At 37.0% G+C, this 16,744-nt stretch overlaps 1 protein-coding gene across 6 annotated transcripts in view; it reads right to left on the minus strand.

The window, feature by feature from the left end:
• PLS3 (plastin 3) overlaps positions 1–16,744 on the minus strand; it is a 224,623-nt gene that overhangs the window by 29,616 nt on the left and 178,263 nt on the right. For all 6 annotated transcript variants that reach the window (XM_060292754.2, XM_030835717.2, XM_060292751.1 and 3 more), the window contains exon 2: positions 12,643–12,723. In XM_060292754.2, coding sequence (XP_060148737.1) covers positions 12,643–12,715 — 73 coding nt within the window. In that variant the 5' untranslated portion in view covers positions 12,716–12,723. The remainder of the gene's footprint in view (positions 1–12,642; positions 12,724–16,744) is intronic.

Consider the following 16,744-nt stretch of genomic DNA (forward strand, 5'->3'; position numbering starts at 1 on the left):
ACCAGCAAACGCGGTCCTGCCCACCAGAAACACAAGATCCAGCCTCATCCACCAGAACACAGGCACTAGTCCCCTCCACAAGGAAGCCTACACCACAACCCACTGAACCAACCTTAGCCACTGGGGACAGACACCAAAAACAATGGGAACTACAAACCTGCAGTCTGCGAAAAGGAGACCCCAAACAGTAAGTTAAGCAAAATGAGAAGACAGAGAAACACACAGCAGATGAAGAAGAAAGGAGCAAGGTAAAAACCCACCAGACCAAACTAATGAAGAGGAAATAGGCAGTCTACCTGAAAAAGAAGTCAGAGTAATGATAGTAAAGATGATCCAAAATCCTGGAAATAGAATAGACAAAATATAAGAAACATTTAACAAGGAACTAGAAGAACTAAAGAGGAAACAAGCAATGATGAACAACACAATAAATGAAATTAAAAATACTCTAGAAGGGATCAATGGCAGAATAACTGAGGCAGAAGAATGGGTAAGTGACCTGGAAGATAAAATAGTGGAAATAACTACTGCAGAGAAGAATAAAGCAAAAAAAAATGAAAAGAACTGAGGACAGTCTCAGAGACCTCTGGGACAACATTAAACGCACCAACATTCGAATTATAGGGGTCCCAGAAGAAGAAGAGAAAAAGAAAGGGACTGAGAAAATATTTGAAGAGATTATATTTAAAACTTCCCTAATATGGGAAAGGAAATAGTTAATCAAGTCCAGGAAGAGCAGAGAGTCCCATACAGGATAAATCCAAGGAAAAACACGCCAAGACACATTAATTAAACTACAAAAAATTCAATACAAAGAAAAAATATTCAAAGTAGCAAGGGAAAAACAACAAATAACATACAAGGGGATCCCCATAAGGTTAACAGCTGATCTTTCAGCAGAAACTCTGCAAGCCAGAAAGGAGTGGCAGGACATATTTAAAGTGATGAAAGGGAAAAACCTACAATCAAGATTACTCTACCCAGAAAGGATCTCATTCAGATTCGATGGAGAAATTAAAACCTTTACAGATAAGCAAAAACTAAGAGAATTCAGCACCACCAAACCAGCTTTACAACAAATGCTAAAGGAATTTCTCTAGGCAGGAAACACAAGAGAAGGAAAAGACCTACAGTAACAAACCCAAAACAATTAAGAAAATGGTAAATAGGAACATATGTATTGATAATTACCTTAAATGTAAATGGATTAAATGCTCCAACCAAAAGACATAGACTGGCTGAATGGATACAAAAACAAGACCCATATATATGCTGTCTACAAGAGACCCACTTCAAACCTAGGGACACATACAGACTGAAAGTGAGTGGATGGAAAAAGATATTCCATGCAAATGGAAATCAAAAGGAAGCTGGAGTAGCAATTTTCATATCAGACAAAATAGACTTTAAAATAAAGACTATTACAAGAGACAAAGAAGGACACTACATAATGATCAAGGGATTGATCCAAAAAGAAGATATAACAATTGTAAATATTTATGCACCCAACATAGGAGCATCTCAATACATAAGGCAAATACTAACAGCCATAAAAGGGGAAATCGACAGTAACACAATCATAGTGGGGGACTTTTAACACCCCACTTTCACCCATGGACAGATCATCCAAAATGAAAATAAATAAGGAAACACAAGCTTTAAATGGTACATTAAACAAGATGGACTTAACTGATATTTATAGGACATTCCATCCAAAAACAACAGAATACACTTTCTTCTCAAGTGCTCAGGAAACATTCACCAGGATAGATCATACCTTGGGTCACAAATCAAGTCTTGGTAAATTTAAGAAAACTGAAATCGTATCAAGCATCATTTCCAACCACAATGCTATGAGACTAGATATCAATTGCAGGAAAAAATCTGTAAAAAATACAAACACATGGAAGCTAAACAATACACCTCTTAATAACCAAGAGATCACTGAAGAAATCAAGGAGGAAATCAAGAAATACCTAGAAACAAATGACAATGAAAACACGACGGCCCAAAACCTATGGGATGCAGCAAAAGCAATTCTAAGAGGGAAGGTTATAGCAATACAATCCTACTTCGAAACAAGAAACATCTCAAATAAACAACCTAATCTTACAACTAAAGCAATTAGAGAAAGAAGAACAAAAAAATACGAAACTTAGCAGAAGGAACGAAATCATAAAGATCAGATCAGATAAATGAAAAAGAAATGAAGGAAACAATAGCAAAGATCAATAAAACTAAAGCCAGTTCTTTGAGAAGATAAACAAAACTGATAAACCATTAGCCAGACTCATCAAGAAAAAAAGGGAGAAGACTCAAATCAACAGAATTAGAAATGAAAAAGAAGTAACAACTGACACTGCAGAAATACAAAGGATCATGAGAGATTACTAAAAGCAACTCTATGCCAATAAAATGGACAACCTGGAAGAAATGGACAAATTCTTAGAAAAGCACAACCTTCTGAGACTGAATCAGAAAGAAATAGAAAATATGAACAGACCAATCACAAGAACTGAAATTGAGACTGTGATTAAAAATCTTCCAAAAGGGCTTCCCTGGTGGTGCAGTGATTGAGAGTACGCCTGCAGATGCAGGGGACACGGGTTCATGCCCCGGTCCGGGAGGATCCCACATGCCGTGGAGCGGCTGGGCCCGTGAGCAATGGTCGCTGAGCCTGCACGTCCGGAGCCTGTGCTCAGCAGCGGGAGAGGCCACAACAGGTGAATTCTATCAAACATTTAGAGAAGAGCTAACACCTATCCTTCTCAAACTCGCCCAAAATATAGCAGAGGGAGGAACACTCCCAAACTCATTCTACGAGGCCACCATCAGTCTGATACCAAAACCAGACAAAGATGTCACAAAGAAAGAAAACTACAGGCCAATATCACTGTTGAACACAGATGCAAAAATCCTCAACAAAATACTAGCAAACAGAATCCAACAGCACATTAAAAGGATCATACACCATGATCAAGTGGGGTTTATCCCAGGAATGCAAGGATTCTTCAATATACACAAATCGATCAATGTGATACACCATATTAATAAATTGAAGGATAAAAAGCTATGATCATCTCAATAGATGCAGAAAAAGCTTTTGACAAAATTCAACACCCATTTATGATAAAAACCCTCCAGAAAGTAGGCATAGAGGAACTTTCCTCAACATAATAAAGGCCATATATGACAAACCCACAGCCAACATCACCCTCAATGGTGAAAAACTGAAACCATTTCCACTAAGATCAGGAACAAGACAAGGTTGCCCACTCTCACCACTATTATTCAACATAGTTTTGGAAGTTTTAGCCACAGCAATCAGAGAAGAAGAAGAAATAAAGGGAATCCAAATCAGAAAAGAAGAAGTAAAGCTGTCACTGTTTGCAGATGACATGATAGTATACATAGAGAATCCTAAAGATGCTACCAGAAAACTACTAGAGCAAATCAATGAATTTGGTAAAGTAGCAGGATACAAAATTAAGGCAGAGAAATCTCTTGCATTCCTATACCCTAATGATGAAAAATGTGAAAGAGAAATTAAGGAAACACTGCCATTTACCACTGCAACAAAAAGAATAAAATACCTAGGAATAAACCTACCTAAGGAGACAAAAGACCTGTATGCAGAAAACTATAAGACACTGATGAAAGAAATTAAAGATGATACAAACAGATGGAGAGATACACCATGTTCTTGGATTGGAAGAATCAACATTGCGAAAATGACTATACTACCCAAAGCAATCTACAGATTCTATGCAATCCCTATCAAACTACCAATGGCATTTTTCACAGAACTAGAAGAAAAAAATCACACAATTTGTATGGAAACACAAAAGAGCCCAAATAGACAAAGCAATCTTGAGAAAGAAAAACGGAGCTGGAGGAATCAGGCTTCTGGACTTCAGACTATACTACAAAGCTACAGTAATCAAGACAGTATGGTACTGGCACAAAAACAGAAATAAAGATCAATGGAACAGGGTAGAAAGCCCAGAGATAAACCCATGCACAGATGGTCATCTTATCTTTGATAAAGGAGGCAAGAATATACAATGGAGAAAAGACAGCCTCTTCAATAAGTGGTGCTGGGAAAACTGGACAGCTACTTGTAAAAGAATGAAATTAGAACACTCCCTAACACCACACACAAAAATAAACTCAAAATGGATTAAAGACCTAAATGTAAGGCCAGACACTATCAAACTCTTAGAGGAAAATATAGGCAGAACACTCTATGACGTAAATCACAGCAAGATCCTTTTTGATCCACCTCCTAGAGAAATGGAAATAAAACCAAAAATAAACAAATGGGACCTAATGAAACTTCAAAGCTTTTGCACAGCAAAGGAAACCATAAACCAGACCAAAAGACAACCCTCAGAATGGGAGAAAATATTTGCAAATGAAGCAACTGACAAAGGATTAATCTCCAAAATTTACAAGCAGCTCATGCAGCTCAGTAACAAAAAAACAAACAACCCAATCCAAAAATGGGCAGAAGACCTAAATAGACATTTCTCCAAAGAAGATATACAGACTGCCAACAAACACATGAAAGAATGCTCAACATCATTAATCATTAGAGAAATGCAAATCAAAACTACAATGAGATATCATCTCACACCAGTCAGAATGGCCATCATCAAAAAATCTACAAACAATAAATGCTGGCAAGGGTGTGGAGAAAAGGGAACACTCTTGCACTGCTGGTGGGAATGTGAATTGGTACAGTCACTATGGAGAACAGTATGGAGGTTCCTTAAAAAACTACAAATAGAACTACCATATGACCCAGCAATCCCACTACTGGGCATATACCCTGAGAAAACCATAATTCAAAAAGAGTCATGTACCAAAATGTTCATTGCAGCTCTATTTACAATAGCCAGGAGATGGAAACAACCTAAGTGTCCATCGACAGGTGAATGGATAAAGAAGATGTGGCATATATATACAATGGAATATTACTCAGCCATAAAAAGAAACGAAATTGAGTTATTTGCAGTGAGGTGGATGGACGTAGAGACTGTCATACTGAGTGAAGTACGTCAGAAAGAGAAAAACAAGTACTATATGCTAACACATATATATGGAATCTAAAAAAAAAAAAAAAGGTTCTGAAGAACCTAGGGGCAGGACAGGAATAAAGACACAGACATAGAGAATGGACTTGAGGACACGGGGAGGGTGAATGGTAATCCGGGATGAAGTTAGAGAGTGGCACGGACTTATATATAGTACCAAATGTAAAACAGATAGCTAGCGGGAAGCAGCCGCATAGCACAGGGAGATCAGCTCAGTGCTTTGCGACCATCTAGAGGGGTGGCATCGGGAGGGGGAAGGGAAATGCAAGAAGTAGGAGATATGGGGATATATGTATATGTATAGCTGATTCACTTTGTTATAAAGCAGAAACAACGCACCATTTGTAAAGCAATTATACTCCAATAAAGATGTTTAAAAAAATGAGTTACCAAGAAGAAAATTAAATATAAAAAAAACCTGTTTCCCCGCTAGCAATTTCTGATAGAACGATATTTTTAAATGTATTCTACTTTTCTCTGACTTCTGAAATGACATATCTGAGCAAAATTTAAGCATGTTATTTAATCCAGTTTAGAGCTAGAGTGTTGTTCTTTTTGTGTTCTTAGGGATACAACAGCAGTGGAAGGTAGAGATGTTTAAAAATAAATACTGGAGAACTATAATGAATTCAGGGCTACATGAAACTGACAAAGGCCCTGAGAGTCTAGTCTATCTGGCAGTTTCTTCGCTTTAGGTAGAAGAGAGGTGCAGGCAATGGGGGAACTACCACTTGTGCGCACCCTCTCTGAAATAACCTCTCTTGAGCATTAATTAGAAGCTCACTGATGTGATTAAAAGATGCCAGGAAGTAGCCACCCTAAAATATAACTAACATAAAATAGCCACATGTGGAAATACCATTTTGAAGTAAGTGTAGTAATAACAGATGCTTTTAGTAATGGACAGGAATGTTTTAAAGGGCGGTTGGAGGAATAAGAATTTGTCATTACCTGACAATCTTATGAGACTGTAAATCTCTTGATGAAGATTCTTCTAAACCTTTTTATCTCCCACCCCAATATGTAGCACAGTACCTTGCATAGAATAAGCAGAGGGAAAAGTAATTTTTGTGGAATCATTGATCCTCGAGTATTTTTTAGTTAATTTTTATTGGAGTACAGTTGCTTTACAATGTTGTTAGTTTCTGCTGTACAGCAAAGTGAATCAGTTATACATATACATATATCCACCCTTTTATAGATTCTGTTCCCATGTAGGTCCCAGTACTCATTACAGAGTATTGAGAAGAGTTCCCTGTGCCATACAGTAGGTTCTTATTAGGATCCTCAAGTATTAAACCAGGAAAAGAATGCTCTAATCTAATGAGCATTTAAAAAACAGAACTAAGCAAACAACAATGACCAAAAAATGCAGAAATAGCACTGAAAAACTGAATGGCAATTCATCAGGAAACCCTGAGGACAGAAATATCCCTTAAATAACATTCAATCTCATTCCCTTTGTTCTAATTCTGTCCCCACCCAGCAGCCTTCAGATCTGTAATTTGGTTTTCTAACTGAACACACCCACCAAGGAGTCTCCAAGTAGACTACCAGTGATGGCTGTCAGGTCAGGACCTCTCTCTCATTCTAAATGTAGAAACCTGCTTTGACTTTATTAAGAAATACCTGTGCATTTGTATAGCAGGAGTCAACCTCCAGAGCAAACTGAGTACCTACTCTGTGGCAGGCACAGCGCTAGACACCAAAGATACAGAATTAATCAGACAGAATCTGTGGCTCTTTCTTGAAACTGTGGCTTCAAAATACTTATAAAAATTTGGAGTCACTTTGAATCTCTTTCCTGTATCCTTCCTGATATGGGAAAAGAATCACTGACCATGTGTCATCTACTTTTACATATTTGTAAAGTTTTATCTACTCTGTTTCTTCATATTTTAACAGCAGATCTGGCTTGTACTACCTCCCGAGATCAAAGGCATTTTAGTGTTAGTACTAGTAAATTACTGCAAGGTTTTCTTAGAGTCCCCAAATCATACCTTTTGAAGAAAACAATTTTAATTTCAATAAGGCAGAGGGAGCCTAAAAAGGCAGCTTGCAATTAATTTTGGAAAATCTCCCAGCTGCTAAAGTACTTGAAAGACAAAACAGGGTGCAATTATTTTAAAAGAGTTTTATGCTAATTTTATTTCCAATCCCCAGCCAAAACACACATACACACACACACACACACCCTTAAACAATATCAGAGATCTAATGTGCTGCACTTTGGAAGGCTAGAATATGGGACAACACAAAGGCATTTTAGAGAGCTTCTCCCTCTTCAGTGACGTTATTAACCAGGAGCTCGAGACTATGTTTGATGGTGAACTTTTCGTATTCTGAGTTTTGACATAAACATGAGAATTTAATAACAAATGGACCCCAAAACACAGCTCTAGACTGAAAGCAGTTTTAACAACTGGAAATCACAACCTCCTGGCAGGATGGCAGTCCTTTATTTACTCATTAAAGCTGCCAATATTCTGAAGGCCCTTTCTGGCTCATTTGCCCCTTCCTCATTAACTACAGATTGGTGTGGGGTGGAACAGGTTCTGCATTTCGAAGACTCTTCCGTTCCAGCATCATATTTTCGACCACCCGATAAAGTAGATATTATCATACAGCCTGTATTATCTACAGTGTTCTCAATGTTTCTGCAAACACAGGTCTCAACTGTTCGGTTCAGAAAATATGGCCAGTGTGGGCAGACACTGACGGGCTGCAGGGAAAAAGAAGAAACTCCACCTACTCAATGAACAAAGTTCCCGCATGGAGTCCAGAGCTGAACTTCAAGAAATGGATCAAGTGTTCTATTTTTAAAGAAAGATCGCTAGACTTGAAAAAAAAAATCACTAAGACACTCCCAGTGCTGTACCAGAGAGGCCAGTGTCTCAGTATCTTTCAAACTGGCTGCTGAATTCATCAGAGAGGAACCAAATGTTTTTAACAATAGATCCTCTCTGTCTGTCTGTCTGTCTCTATGATGACACGTGTAGATTCACATCTGCATTGTTTTGAAAGAAACCTCATTATGCTCTCTTACCAAGTATTATTTTAGATGCCAGTTAACTCTCCCAAAACCCTCCCCCCAAGTAACCTTAAAGTAAATAAACTTATTATACAGCCATGTTCCTGCAGAAGTTTGAATCACACCAAGAATGCATATCCTTAAAAGGAAATGTTTTCCCTCCCCTTGCATCCTGTTATTTAAGCTATTTTAAGTACTTGTCTGGCGAAAGCTGAGCCAGAATTCAAGTAGTTTTGATTTTACCTCTGTTTTACACTGCCCATGCCCAGGTGGTATGTGGTACAATCTATCACTTCAAATGCATCTTTTGGGGTGCTACTTTGTCTTATAAATCTGACAGTGAGAGAACGGGATTTCCCTTGACCCCTGGGTTTTGTGTGTATCTGTGTGTTGCTTTATTCATCCTTGAATCTGTTAAATCTAGTGTCTTTCTTTATAAACAGGTCACGTATGTGTGTCCTCATCTGCAATACATATGCAACCTCTTTACAAACCCACTACGGACAGTACTCATTAGGACTTAAAGAAGAAAACCAATCAAGTGCAGATGCACATCCTTTCAGAAAAGCTGTGTTTAAAAGTTCCATTTAGTTTAACCAATATATTCCACAAATTTTTTGCACTAAAAAAATGACAAAAGGAATCTATATATCTAACAATAATGGATTTAAACACACACACACACGATCCTGATCGCCTATGAAAGCACACAAAATATTAATTTAAAAGACTCAGCCAAAAGACTTGTGCAGAAGAATTTAGATTATATTCCACCCTCAGATCTAAGCAATAAAGTCGAGCTTTCATTAGGCATTAAAACTTTAGAAAAGGCAGCTGCTAAACATCTCCAGATGCTTAAACACGGGTTTTGCCTTTCACAGCTTATACCTTTTGAGGTAGCTCATTCCAGAGAATACATATAAGAGGCAGTTTAATGAGTCCCAGCTAAGGATAGAATAGAGGTCGCTACCAAAGAGTTCATCCTAATAGTGGATCCCCAAAGGTGGAGGTCAATTACAGCTGAAGGCTGGACAAGGTTAGAGGGCTGAGACCAGGCAATCAAAAATGCTGTCTATCAACTGTTTTCCAACTCAAAATTTCCAGCAGTTTGGCTATCATTTTCCACCTGCTGCCACTTTCCCACTTAAAAAATACACACACACACGAGCGCATTCTCGCACACCCCCAATCTGTGTTCCTATCTTCCACACAGTCAAAACATGGTTTTCAGACTATCCTGAGACCTTCATTTCTAATATTCCATCAATAATTAACCAGATGGCACAGTGAAAGAGCACTGGTTTATTTATTTATTTTGGTTGGGCTGTAGTTTTAATTTTTTAAGCCATAATTAAACAAATATGCACTGGTGTCATCTTATTGAATACTAAAAGTAAATTAAAAGAAACCACCATGCTTTTTGCGGCATCATCCTGATGTGGTTTTTATATACTAGAGAGTATCAAGTAATTTGAAATAACTCAACTTCCTGAGATGAGAAAATCTGGTACAGCTACAATCACCATAACCAAAAATTGTTGTCTTAGTTTGGTGGGCAGCCTCAAAGGAATAAACCCACATTCTTCCTAGTCATTTATGAAACCCCATTATTTTATTTCAGAAGTGTTGAATTCCTGTTTGGAAAAAAAACCTGAGCGGCTATTGCTTAGGAGAGAAAAAAGCGTTTGCAGGATTAAAGCCAATCTGAGAAGATCTACAATACATGAATTTATCTTTATGACAAGGCATCATTCAAATGACCTTTAGCTTCTATAACAAGATTAAAGTCCCAGAGTGTAAAAGACATTTTCTCCTTGGTAAAATATTTACTTCCTATGTGTTCTGAAAAGTTTTATTTATTCTTCTTTAGAATGAACTTATACAGCATTGCAGCATTTTAAATTAAAACAGAAACATTATGAAGTAGGAAAAAATGAGAGCCAAGGATTCTGCTATCCCAGTGGAAAATACTAGAAACAAATGTTGAGAAAACGAAAATATACTGCTTGGAACTTAACACTAAGCAGGTGCAGAAAGTGAGTGAAAGGAGAATGTAAATCTTAATACTCGATTTTTATTGCTAGTAAAGAGAGTTTCAAAGCACTATTAATTGATTGAACAAAACCCATGATTAGTGGTAATTACAGAGATTTTCTCCACACACTATTATTTTGCTGAATTTCTAAAGAGATAATCAAGGCTATTATTTTTAATAGATGGGAAAAATCATATAATGATTTCCATATTGTGTCACAATTGAACTGAGACAAAGTAGTCTTCCCTCCCCTCCCCTCCCCATAAGAAAGAATTGTCAGGAAAATAGGTTATAGAGCTTGTTTTTAAAATCAAGTTTCCCTGAATGAAAAAAAAAAGGATTTCCATAACACCTTTGACAGTTGCCTAAGGGCTCTGCAAATAAGAATAACTAAAAACTACAAATATTTTAAGGGAAAATCAAAAGATTCAGCTGGGTCTTTAAACACTTTTCTAAAAGACAGACTATACACAAGCATATTAAAAATATGCTGAAAAATATAAATTTTATGTGTTACATTGTAACGGACAAAGCCTTCAGAATAAATTCCGCCATGATGAAAATCTTCATAACAAAGACCGCTTGTGATAATGACAAAGTCCCAGTACATGAAAAGACTACCTATAATTCCTTGGAATTCAATCAATTAACTATTTATGTATTGAAAACCTAACATGTGCAACAGTGAGCTAGATACTGAGGGGGAATACAAAATAATAATATGTGGAACAGGCAGAAATTTTGGACTCCAGAATTCCTATTTACAGCATATAGAGTAATAAGAGTCTACATATCATAGAAGTACATGCCTGGTAGGGCTTCAATAAGACACACGGCTCAATCTCCCGCCTTTGGGAAGGTGTTTGCCTACCCTAAACCCTCCAAGATGTATGATTTAAAGTAAGGCAGTAGTTCCACAATGACCCTTTCTTGCAGTCCAAGCTCTAATTGATCTCTCAGACCAATTTAGCCCTGTTTCCTCCTTGGAGATAACTGGTCAACCCTCTTTATATCATTAAGCTTTAAAAGAGCAATTAAGCTCTTTTACTGATAAAAGTATCCCAGTGCCATCAGGTAAACCATATTCAAATTAGCTTTAATTTTTAAAAAATATTGCACACAAATATTTCCAAGATGCTGCACATGAGAACAAGGCTTGTATTCAACAATAAACATTGATTTGAGGAGGTGAGGCCTTGAAGATTAAGCAATAGCAATAAGGTCCCCACCCCCAAATCCTATTCGTAAAAAAAACAAATCAGGCTGTCCCAAACACTGAAAGATGAATATAAATAAAACAGAAGGTTTGAAGGAAACAATTATGATAAGAACAATTTCTACAGAATAATGCAATTTAAAAAGTCTTGCAGCCAAGAATTCACCTGCTGTTTTTCATAATCAATCTATATTAAACTGAGTAGTACACTTCTTCCAGTAAGTGGTATCTATGGCAAGTTAATTGACTGCCTCTTTTTCATACACACACACACACAAAAGTGTTAGATCCAGGACTTATTTTTTCCTAGTTAGAATTCTGATGGGATTATGAATAGTCACGCTGGCTGGGGGAGTCATTATTTTTCCCAAGGCATGTTGTTATTACTAAATGACTTCATAGAAAATGTTGCTCATAAATGTATGGGAATAGGGATGTGTATTTCCTCACTTTTCACTGATGGGGTTCCCAACACAGGTCAAAGAGTAGATTCTGATTTAAATAACAAATCATTTTGATTTAACTTCATACCCTTTAATCAAGGAGATACCAAATAGTATTAGTCTTCCTCGCAAAGCACATGTTGACTCATGTGAGCACACACATCAATGATCAGGTCTTACCCTGTTTTCTCATTATCTCCACCGACTTGAACTGAGCACTGAAATTTGGAATGTAAATACTATAAATTGCTTCCAATTCAGCTGCTGAATTCGAAGACATGTTATATGATGTTTAAGGATAAACCAAGTGGCAGGCTAATCCTTCCCATCTTATACTGATGCTAATTCAATTTAAGAAGGTCGAACAGTGTGCATTCTCCAAAGGCACATAAGATCCATGAAAAAGGCAGGAAAGCCACGCTGATTAGGGAAAGGTAAAACATCATCTAATGGTTCTTAACATCTTCAGGGGTCACCTGGCCCTTTAAGAATATGGTGAAAGTTCCAAATCCTCTCCTCAGAAAAATATGATAAACAAAATACGATAACAACACAAAATTTGTCTAAAACTTTCAGGAGCCACAGCAGCCCCCAGTTAAAGACTGGGATCCTGGACTAAAAACCTTTGACCATATTAGACACTAGATATAATTAGCAATAACACAGTTTAAAGTGTAGCTTCTAAAACTTTATTCCATTGGTTCTAACCATCTTGCCCTAAGTTTCATGATTAACCATTCATATAATTTTTCAGAGAAATAACTTTGATTAGTACCAAATAAAGTTTGCTTTACTATAGTTACTCTACAAAAAACACTTACCGACTTTTGCAAAGGCCTCTTTGAGTTCATCAAGCTCATCTTTGGAAATCTGAGTGGTAGCCATCTCATCCATTTAAAGATCTAAAGAGAAACCAGAAGGGTTTAAGACTTTAAACAGAAACAGAGTCATAGATACAGAGAACAAACAGGTAGTTGCCAGAGGGGAGGGTGGAGGGGGAGGAAAGAAACGTGAGGGAGCTTAAGAGGTACAAACTTCCAATTATAAATTGGAAAATAAATAAGTCACAGGTATGAAATGTACAGTGTGGGGAACACAGTTAATAACTATGTAATATCTTTGTGTGGTGACACATAACAACTAGACTTATCATGGTGATCAGTTTGAAATGTACAGAAATATCGAATCACTATGTTGAGTAACAGGAACTAACAGTGTTGTGGGTCAATTATACTTCAAAAACAAACTCACAGAAAAAGAGATCAGATTTGCGGTTACCAGAGGCAGAGGTAAGGGGAGGGGGAATTGGATGAAGGTGATCAAAAGGTACAAACTTCCAGCGATAAGATAAATAAGCACTAGGGATGTAATGTACAACACGATAAATATAATTAAAACTGCTGTGTGTTATATATGAAAGTTGTTAAGAGAGGAAATCCTGAGTTCTCATCACAAGGAAAACAATTTTTTTCTATTTCTTTTATTTTGTATCTATATGAGATAATGCATGCTTACTAAATTTATTATGATAATTATTTCATGATGTATAGAAATCAAATCATTTTGCTGTTCACCTTAAACTTATACAGTGCTGTATGTCAATTATATCTCAATGAAACCGGAAGAAAAAAATTTTTTAAGACTTAAAAAAATTTTGTGATGATTATAAGCGCTCCTGCAAACTCTCATTTTAGGGATAATTTAGACTTTCTAGAAATGCAAACTACTAAAACCATCTGAATAGGTCCTCATATTTCTAGCTACAGCCATAATAAAGAAAACAAACAAATGAGAAGTTATCATTTACCAAAAGTTATTCAGAAAAAAATACTTGTGAATCTTCCTTTCAAGGACAAAATCTTACGTTACGTTCAAAGAATGTAAGGAAGGGGAAGGTACCAAGTAATGACAGAAATTCTTGGTTACATGTGCCAAAACTAAGTCAAAATTATGTGACCAAAGATTCGTGTAAAATATAACTTTTTTGGGACTTCCCTGGAGGTCCAGTAGTTAGGACTCCAAGCTTCCACTTCAGGGGGCACGGGTTCGATCCCTGACTGGGGAACTAATATCCCGAATGCCATGTGGCATGGCCAATAAATAAATAAATGAATGAATAAGTGTTAAAAAAAATAACGTTTTCATTTAGCATTTACATATCTATCTATCTTACTGGCTATTTCCATTTTTCCCATCTTTATTGAGATATGTGACATATGATACTGTGTGAGTTTAAGGTGTATATCATAATGATTTGATATACATATATATTGCAAAATGATTACCACAATGAAAGTTAACACATCTATCACCTCACATAGTTATCACCATTTTTTCCATTTATATATCACCATTTCCATATATCACCATTTTTTTTCCATTAAGCCATTTAAAAATCTTTCACTGTGAAAAAACTGATTTTCAGGTAGTATAAAAACAGCTATCAATCATTCCCATTAAAGGAGGAGTCAACTGGGCTTCCCTGGTGGCGCAGTGGTTGAGCCGCCTGCCAATGCAGGCGACACGAGTTCGTGCCCCGGTCTGGGAGGATCCCGCATGCCGCGGAGCGGCTGGGCCCGTGGGCTATGGCCACTGAGCCTGCGCATCCGGAGCCTGTGCTCCGCAACGGGAGAGGCCACAACAGTGAGAGGACTGCGTACCGCAAAAAAAAAAAAAAAAAAAGGAGAAGTCAACTAAAACAAATTATTTTTGGCTTTGATACAGAAACACACACAAGAGCAGGCTAATTAACACATCTTTGTGTACACAACTTATTAATATTATTTGAGTTTATACTCTTTCTGATTTGGCCCTATTTTACCTATTTAACCAATAGTCAGGGCTTGGCAAACTATGGCCTGTGGGCCAAATCTGGCCCACCGCTTATTTCTGTATGGTCCCCAAGCTAAGTATGGTTTTTACAGATAAACATTTGCTGTCAAATGTTTGAACCTCAGTTCAGTTAAGTCAAATGTTTGAACCTCAGTTAAGTGAAATGTTACCCCAGGGGGTGAAAAAAATTCCATTCTTCTCATCAGTAGAGTTGTATTACCAAAAAAGGTACTCAAATATTTATTATATTTTGACTTTTGTCAGTAAAAATCTGTGGAAATAATATTTAAACCCTTGATATTAATAATATAATATTCTTATTTTGCCTCTTGGCGTACAATATACATGATGTGGACCTTTACAGAAAAACTTGACTGAGCCCTGCAACAGAGAAAGGAGGTCTGTACCACAATGGAAAATTCCCACATACCAACCTATTAACAATTTTTAGACAGAAGGAAATGAAAATGATTATGTGTTGTCCTTTTTTGTTTTGGCTTTGTTGTTTTCTGTCTTTTTAATCTTTTTAAAGAACTTTACTCTTTAGAACAGTTCATGGCAAAATTGAGCAAAAAGCACAGAGAATTCAGTTCCCATATACCCCCTGCCCTCACACTCGCACGACCTCCCTCATTATGAACATCTTCCATCAGAGGGGTACATTTGTTACAACTGATGAACCTTCTTTGATACAGCATTGTCACCTAAAGTCCATCGTTTACATTAGGCTCACTCTTGGCATTGTAATACATATTACGCATTTTGACACCACTATAGTATCATACAGAATAGCTTCACTGTTCTAAATGTGTTGCCTTTTCAGAAAAGTAGTCTGTGTAAAATTTCACAAACTGTGAAATGCCAATTTGAGATCTTATATTTACCCCTTTTAGACATTTCAAAAATAATTTTTGAATAGCCTTTCATATGTATTTGTGGGATTTATTTATTTACTTATGGCCGCACCGCGGCATGTGGGATCCTAGTTTCCAGACCAAGAATTGAACCCATGCCCCCTGCAGTGGAAGCATGGAGCCCTAACCACTGGACCACCAAGGAATTCCCCCTTTTAGACATCTTTATTAAGAGTTAAAAAATTACTCGCCAACTCATCTTTTTTGCCATGATGACTAATACTTAGTACAGAGACGCTCAAGAGAGAGCTGGGCCACATCTGTCTTTTGCACACCCATAGCTGTCACTTCTAGAACTTATCACAGTCCCAGGCAGGTAGTAAGGCACTCAATAAAACCGTATTTTCATAAATTCATCCATTCAACAACTTGCGTCAAGGCCTACATTAGACAAATTCATATTCCTACTAATTCCCTGAATGCTCATAACAGCCTTTTGAGGTAAATATTCCTACTCCCTTTTTTCTTATTAGAGATAACCTAGGCTCAGAGAGACCATGGACCTGGAATTCAAACTCAGGTTTCTCAAATCCCTGGGAAGTTTTAGCTAAGTTTCCACCATAATGTAAAACATTTATAATGACTCATTTATTTAAAAAATTAAATAAAAATAGACTTTTAAAAAACATAAAACAGAACTTGCCGGTTCATAAACTTTTCTTACCTATGGTGTTAAAATGTCACTAAAGAGGGACAACTTCTCAGTAGAAAGTTGGGTAAATACACCTTTCAGAGCAGTCTCGGGATCTATAAGGTGAAGACCTTCAGTTGGACACGAAGGCAGACATTTTAAAGATTAAGAGTAAAAAGTGATTTTGCATACGTTAAGCTGCAAAGTGATAACAGTACTTTTAAAAAGTATTGTAGGGACTTCCCTGGAGGTCCAGTGGTTAAGACTCTGCGCTTCCACGGCAGGGGCTGCAGGTTTGATCCCTGGTTGGGGAACTAAGATCCCACATGCCCCGTGGCGTGGCCCCAAAAAAATATTCTATATTTTATTCACATGGTGTTCAACACCTCTCATTACAAAAATACTATATAGGATTTACTCCAATTTTCTTCATGTATATTTTAAGTAATGATGTTTTCAATATAAAATTATTGCCCATCTCAGAACAATGGCACAGAAAGTTTGAAAGTGAGACTGTCTCAGAAAATCCAAAACATGTGGCCTCTC

This window comes from Globicephala melas, chromosome X (genome assembly GCF_963455315.2).
Source record: "Globicephala melas chromosome X, mGloMel1.2, whole genome shotgun sequence".
In the NCBI taxonomy this organism is placed as follows: domain Eukaryota; kingdom Metazoa; phylum Chordata; class Mammalia; order Artiodactyla; family Delphinidae; genus Globicephala; species Globicephala melas.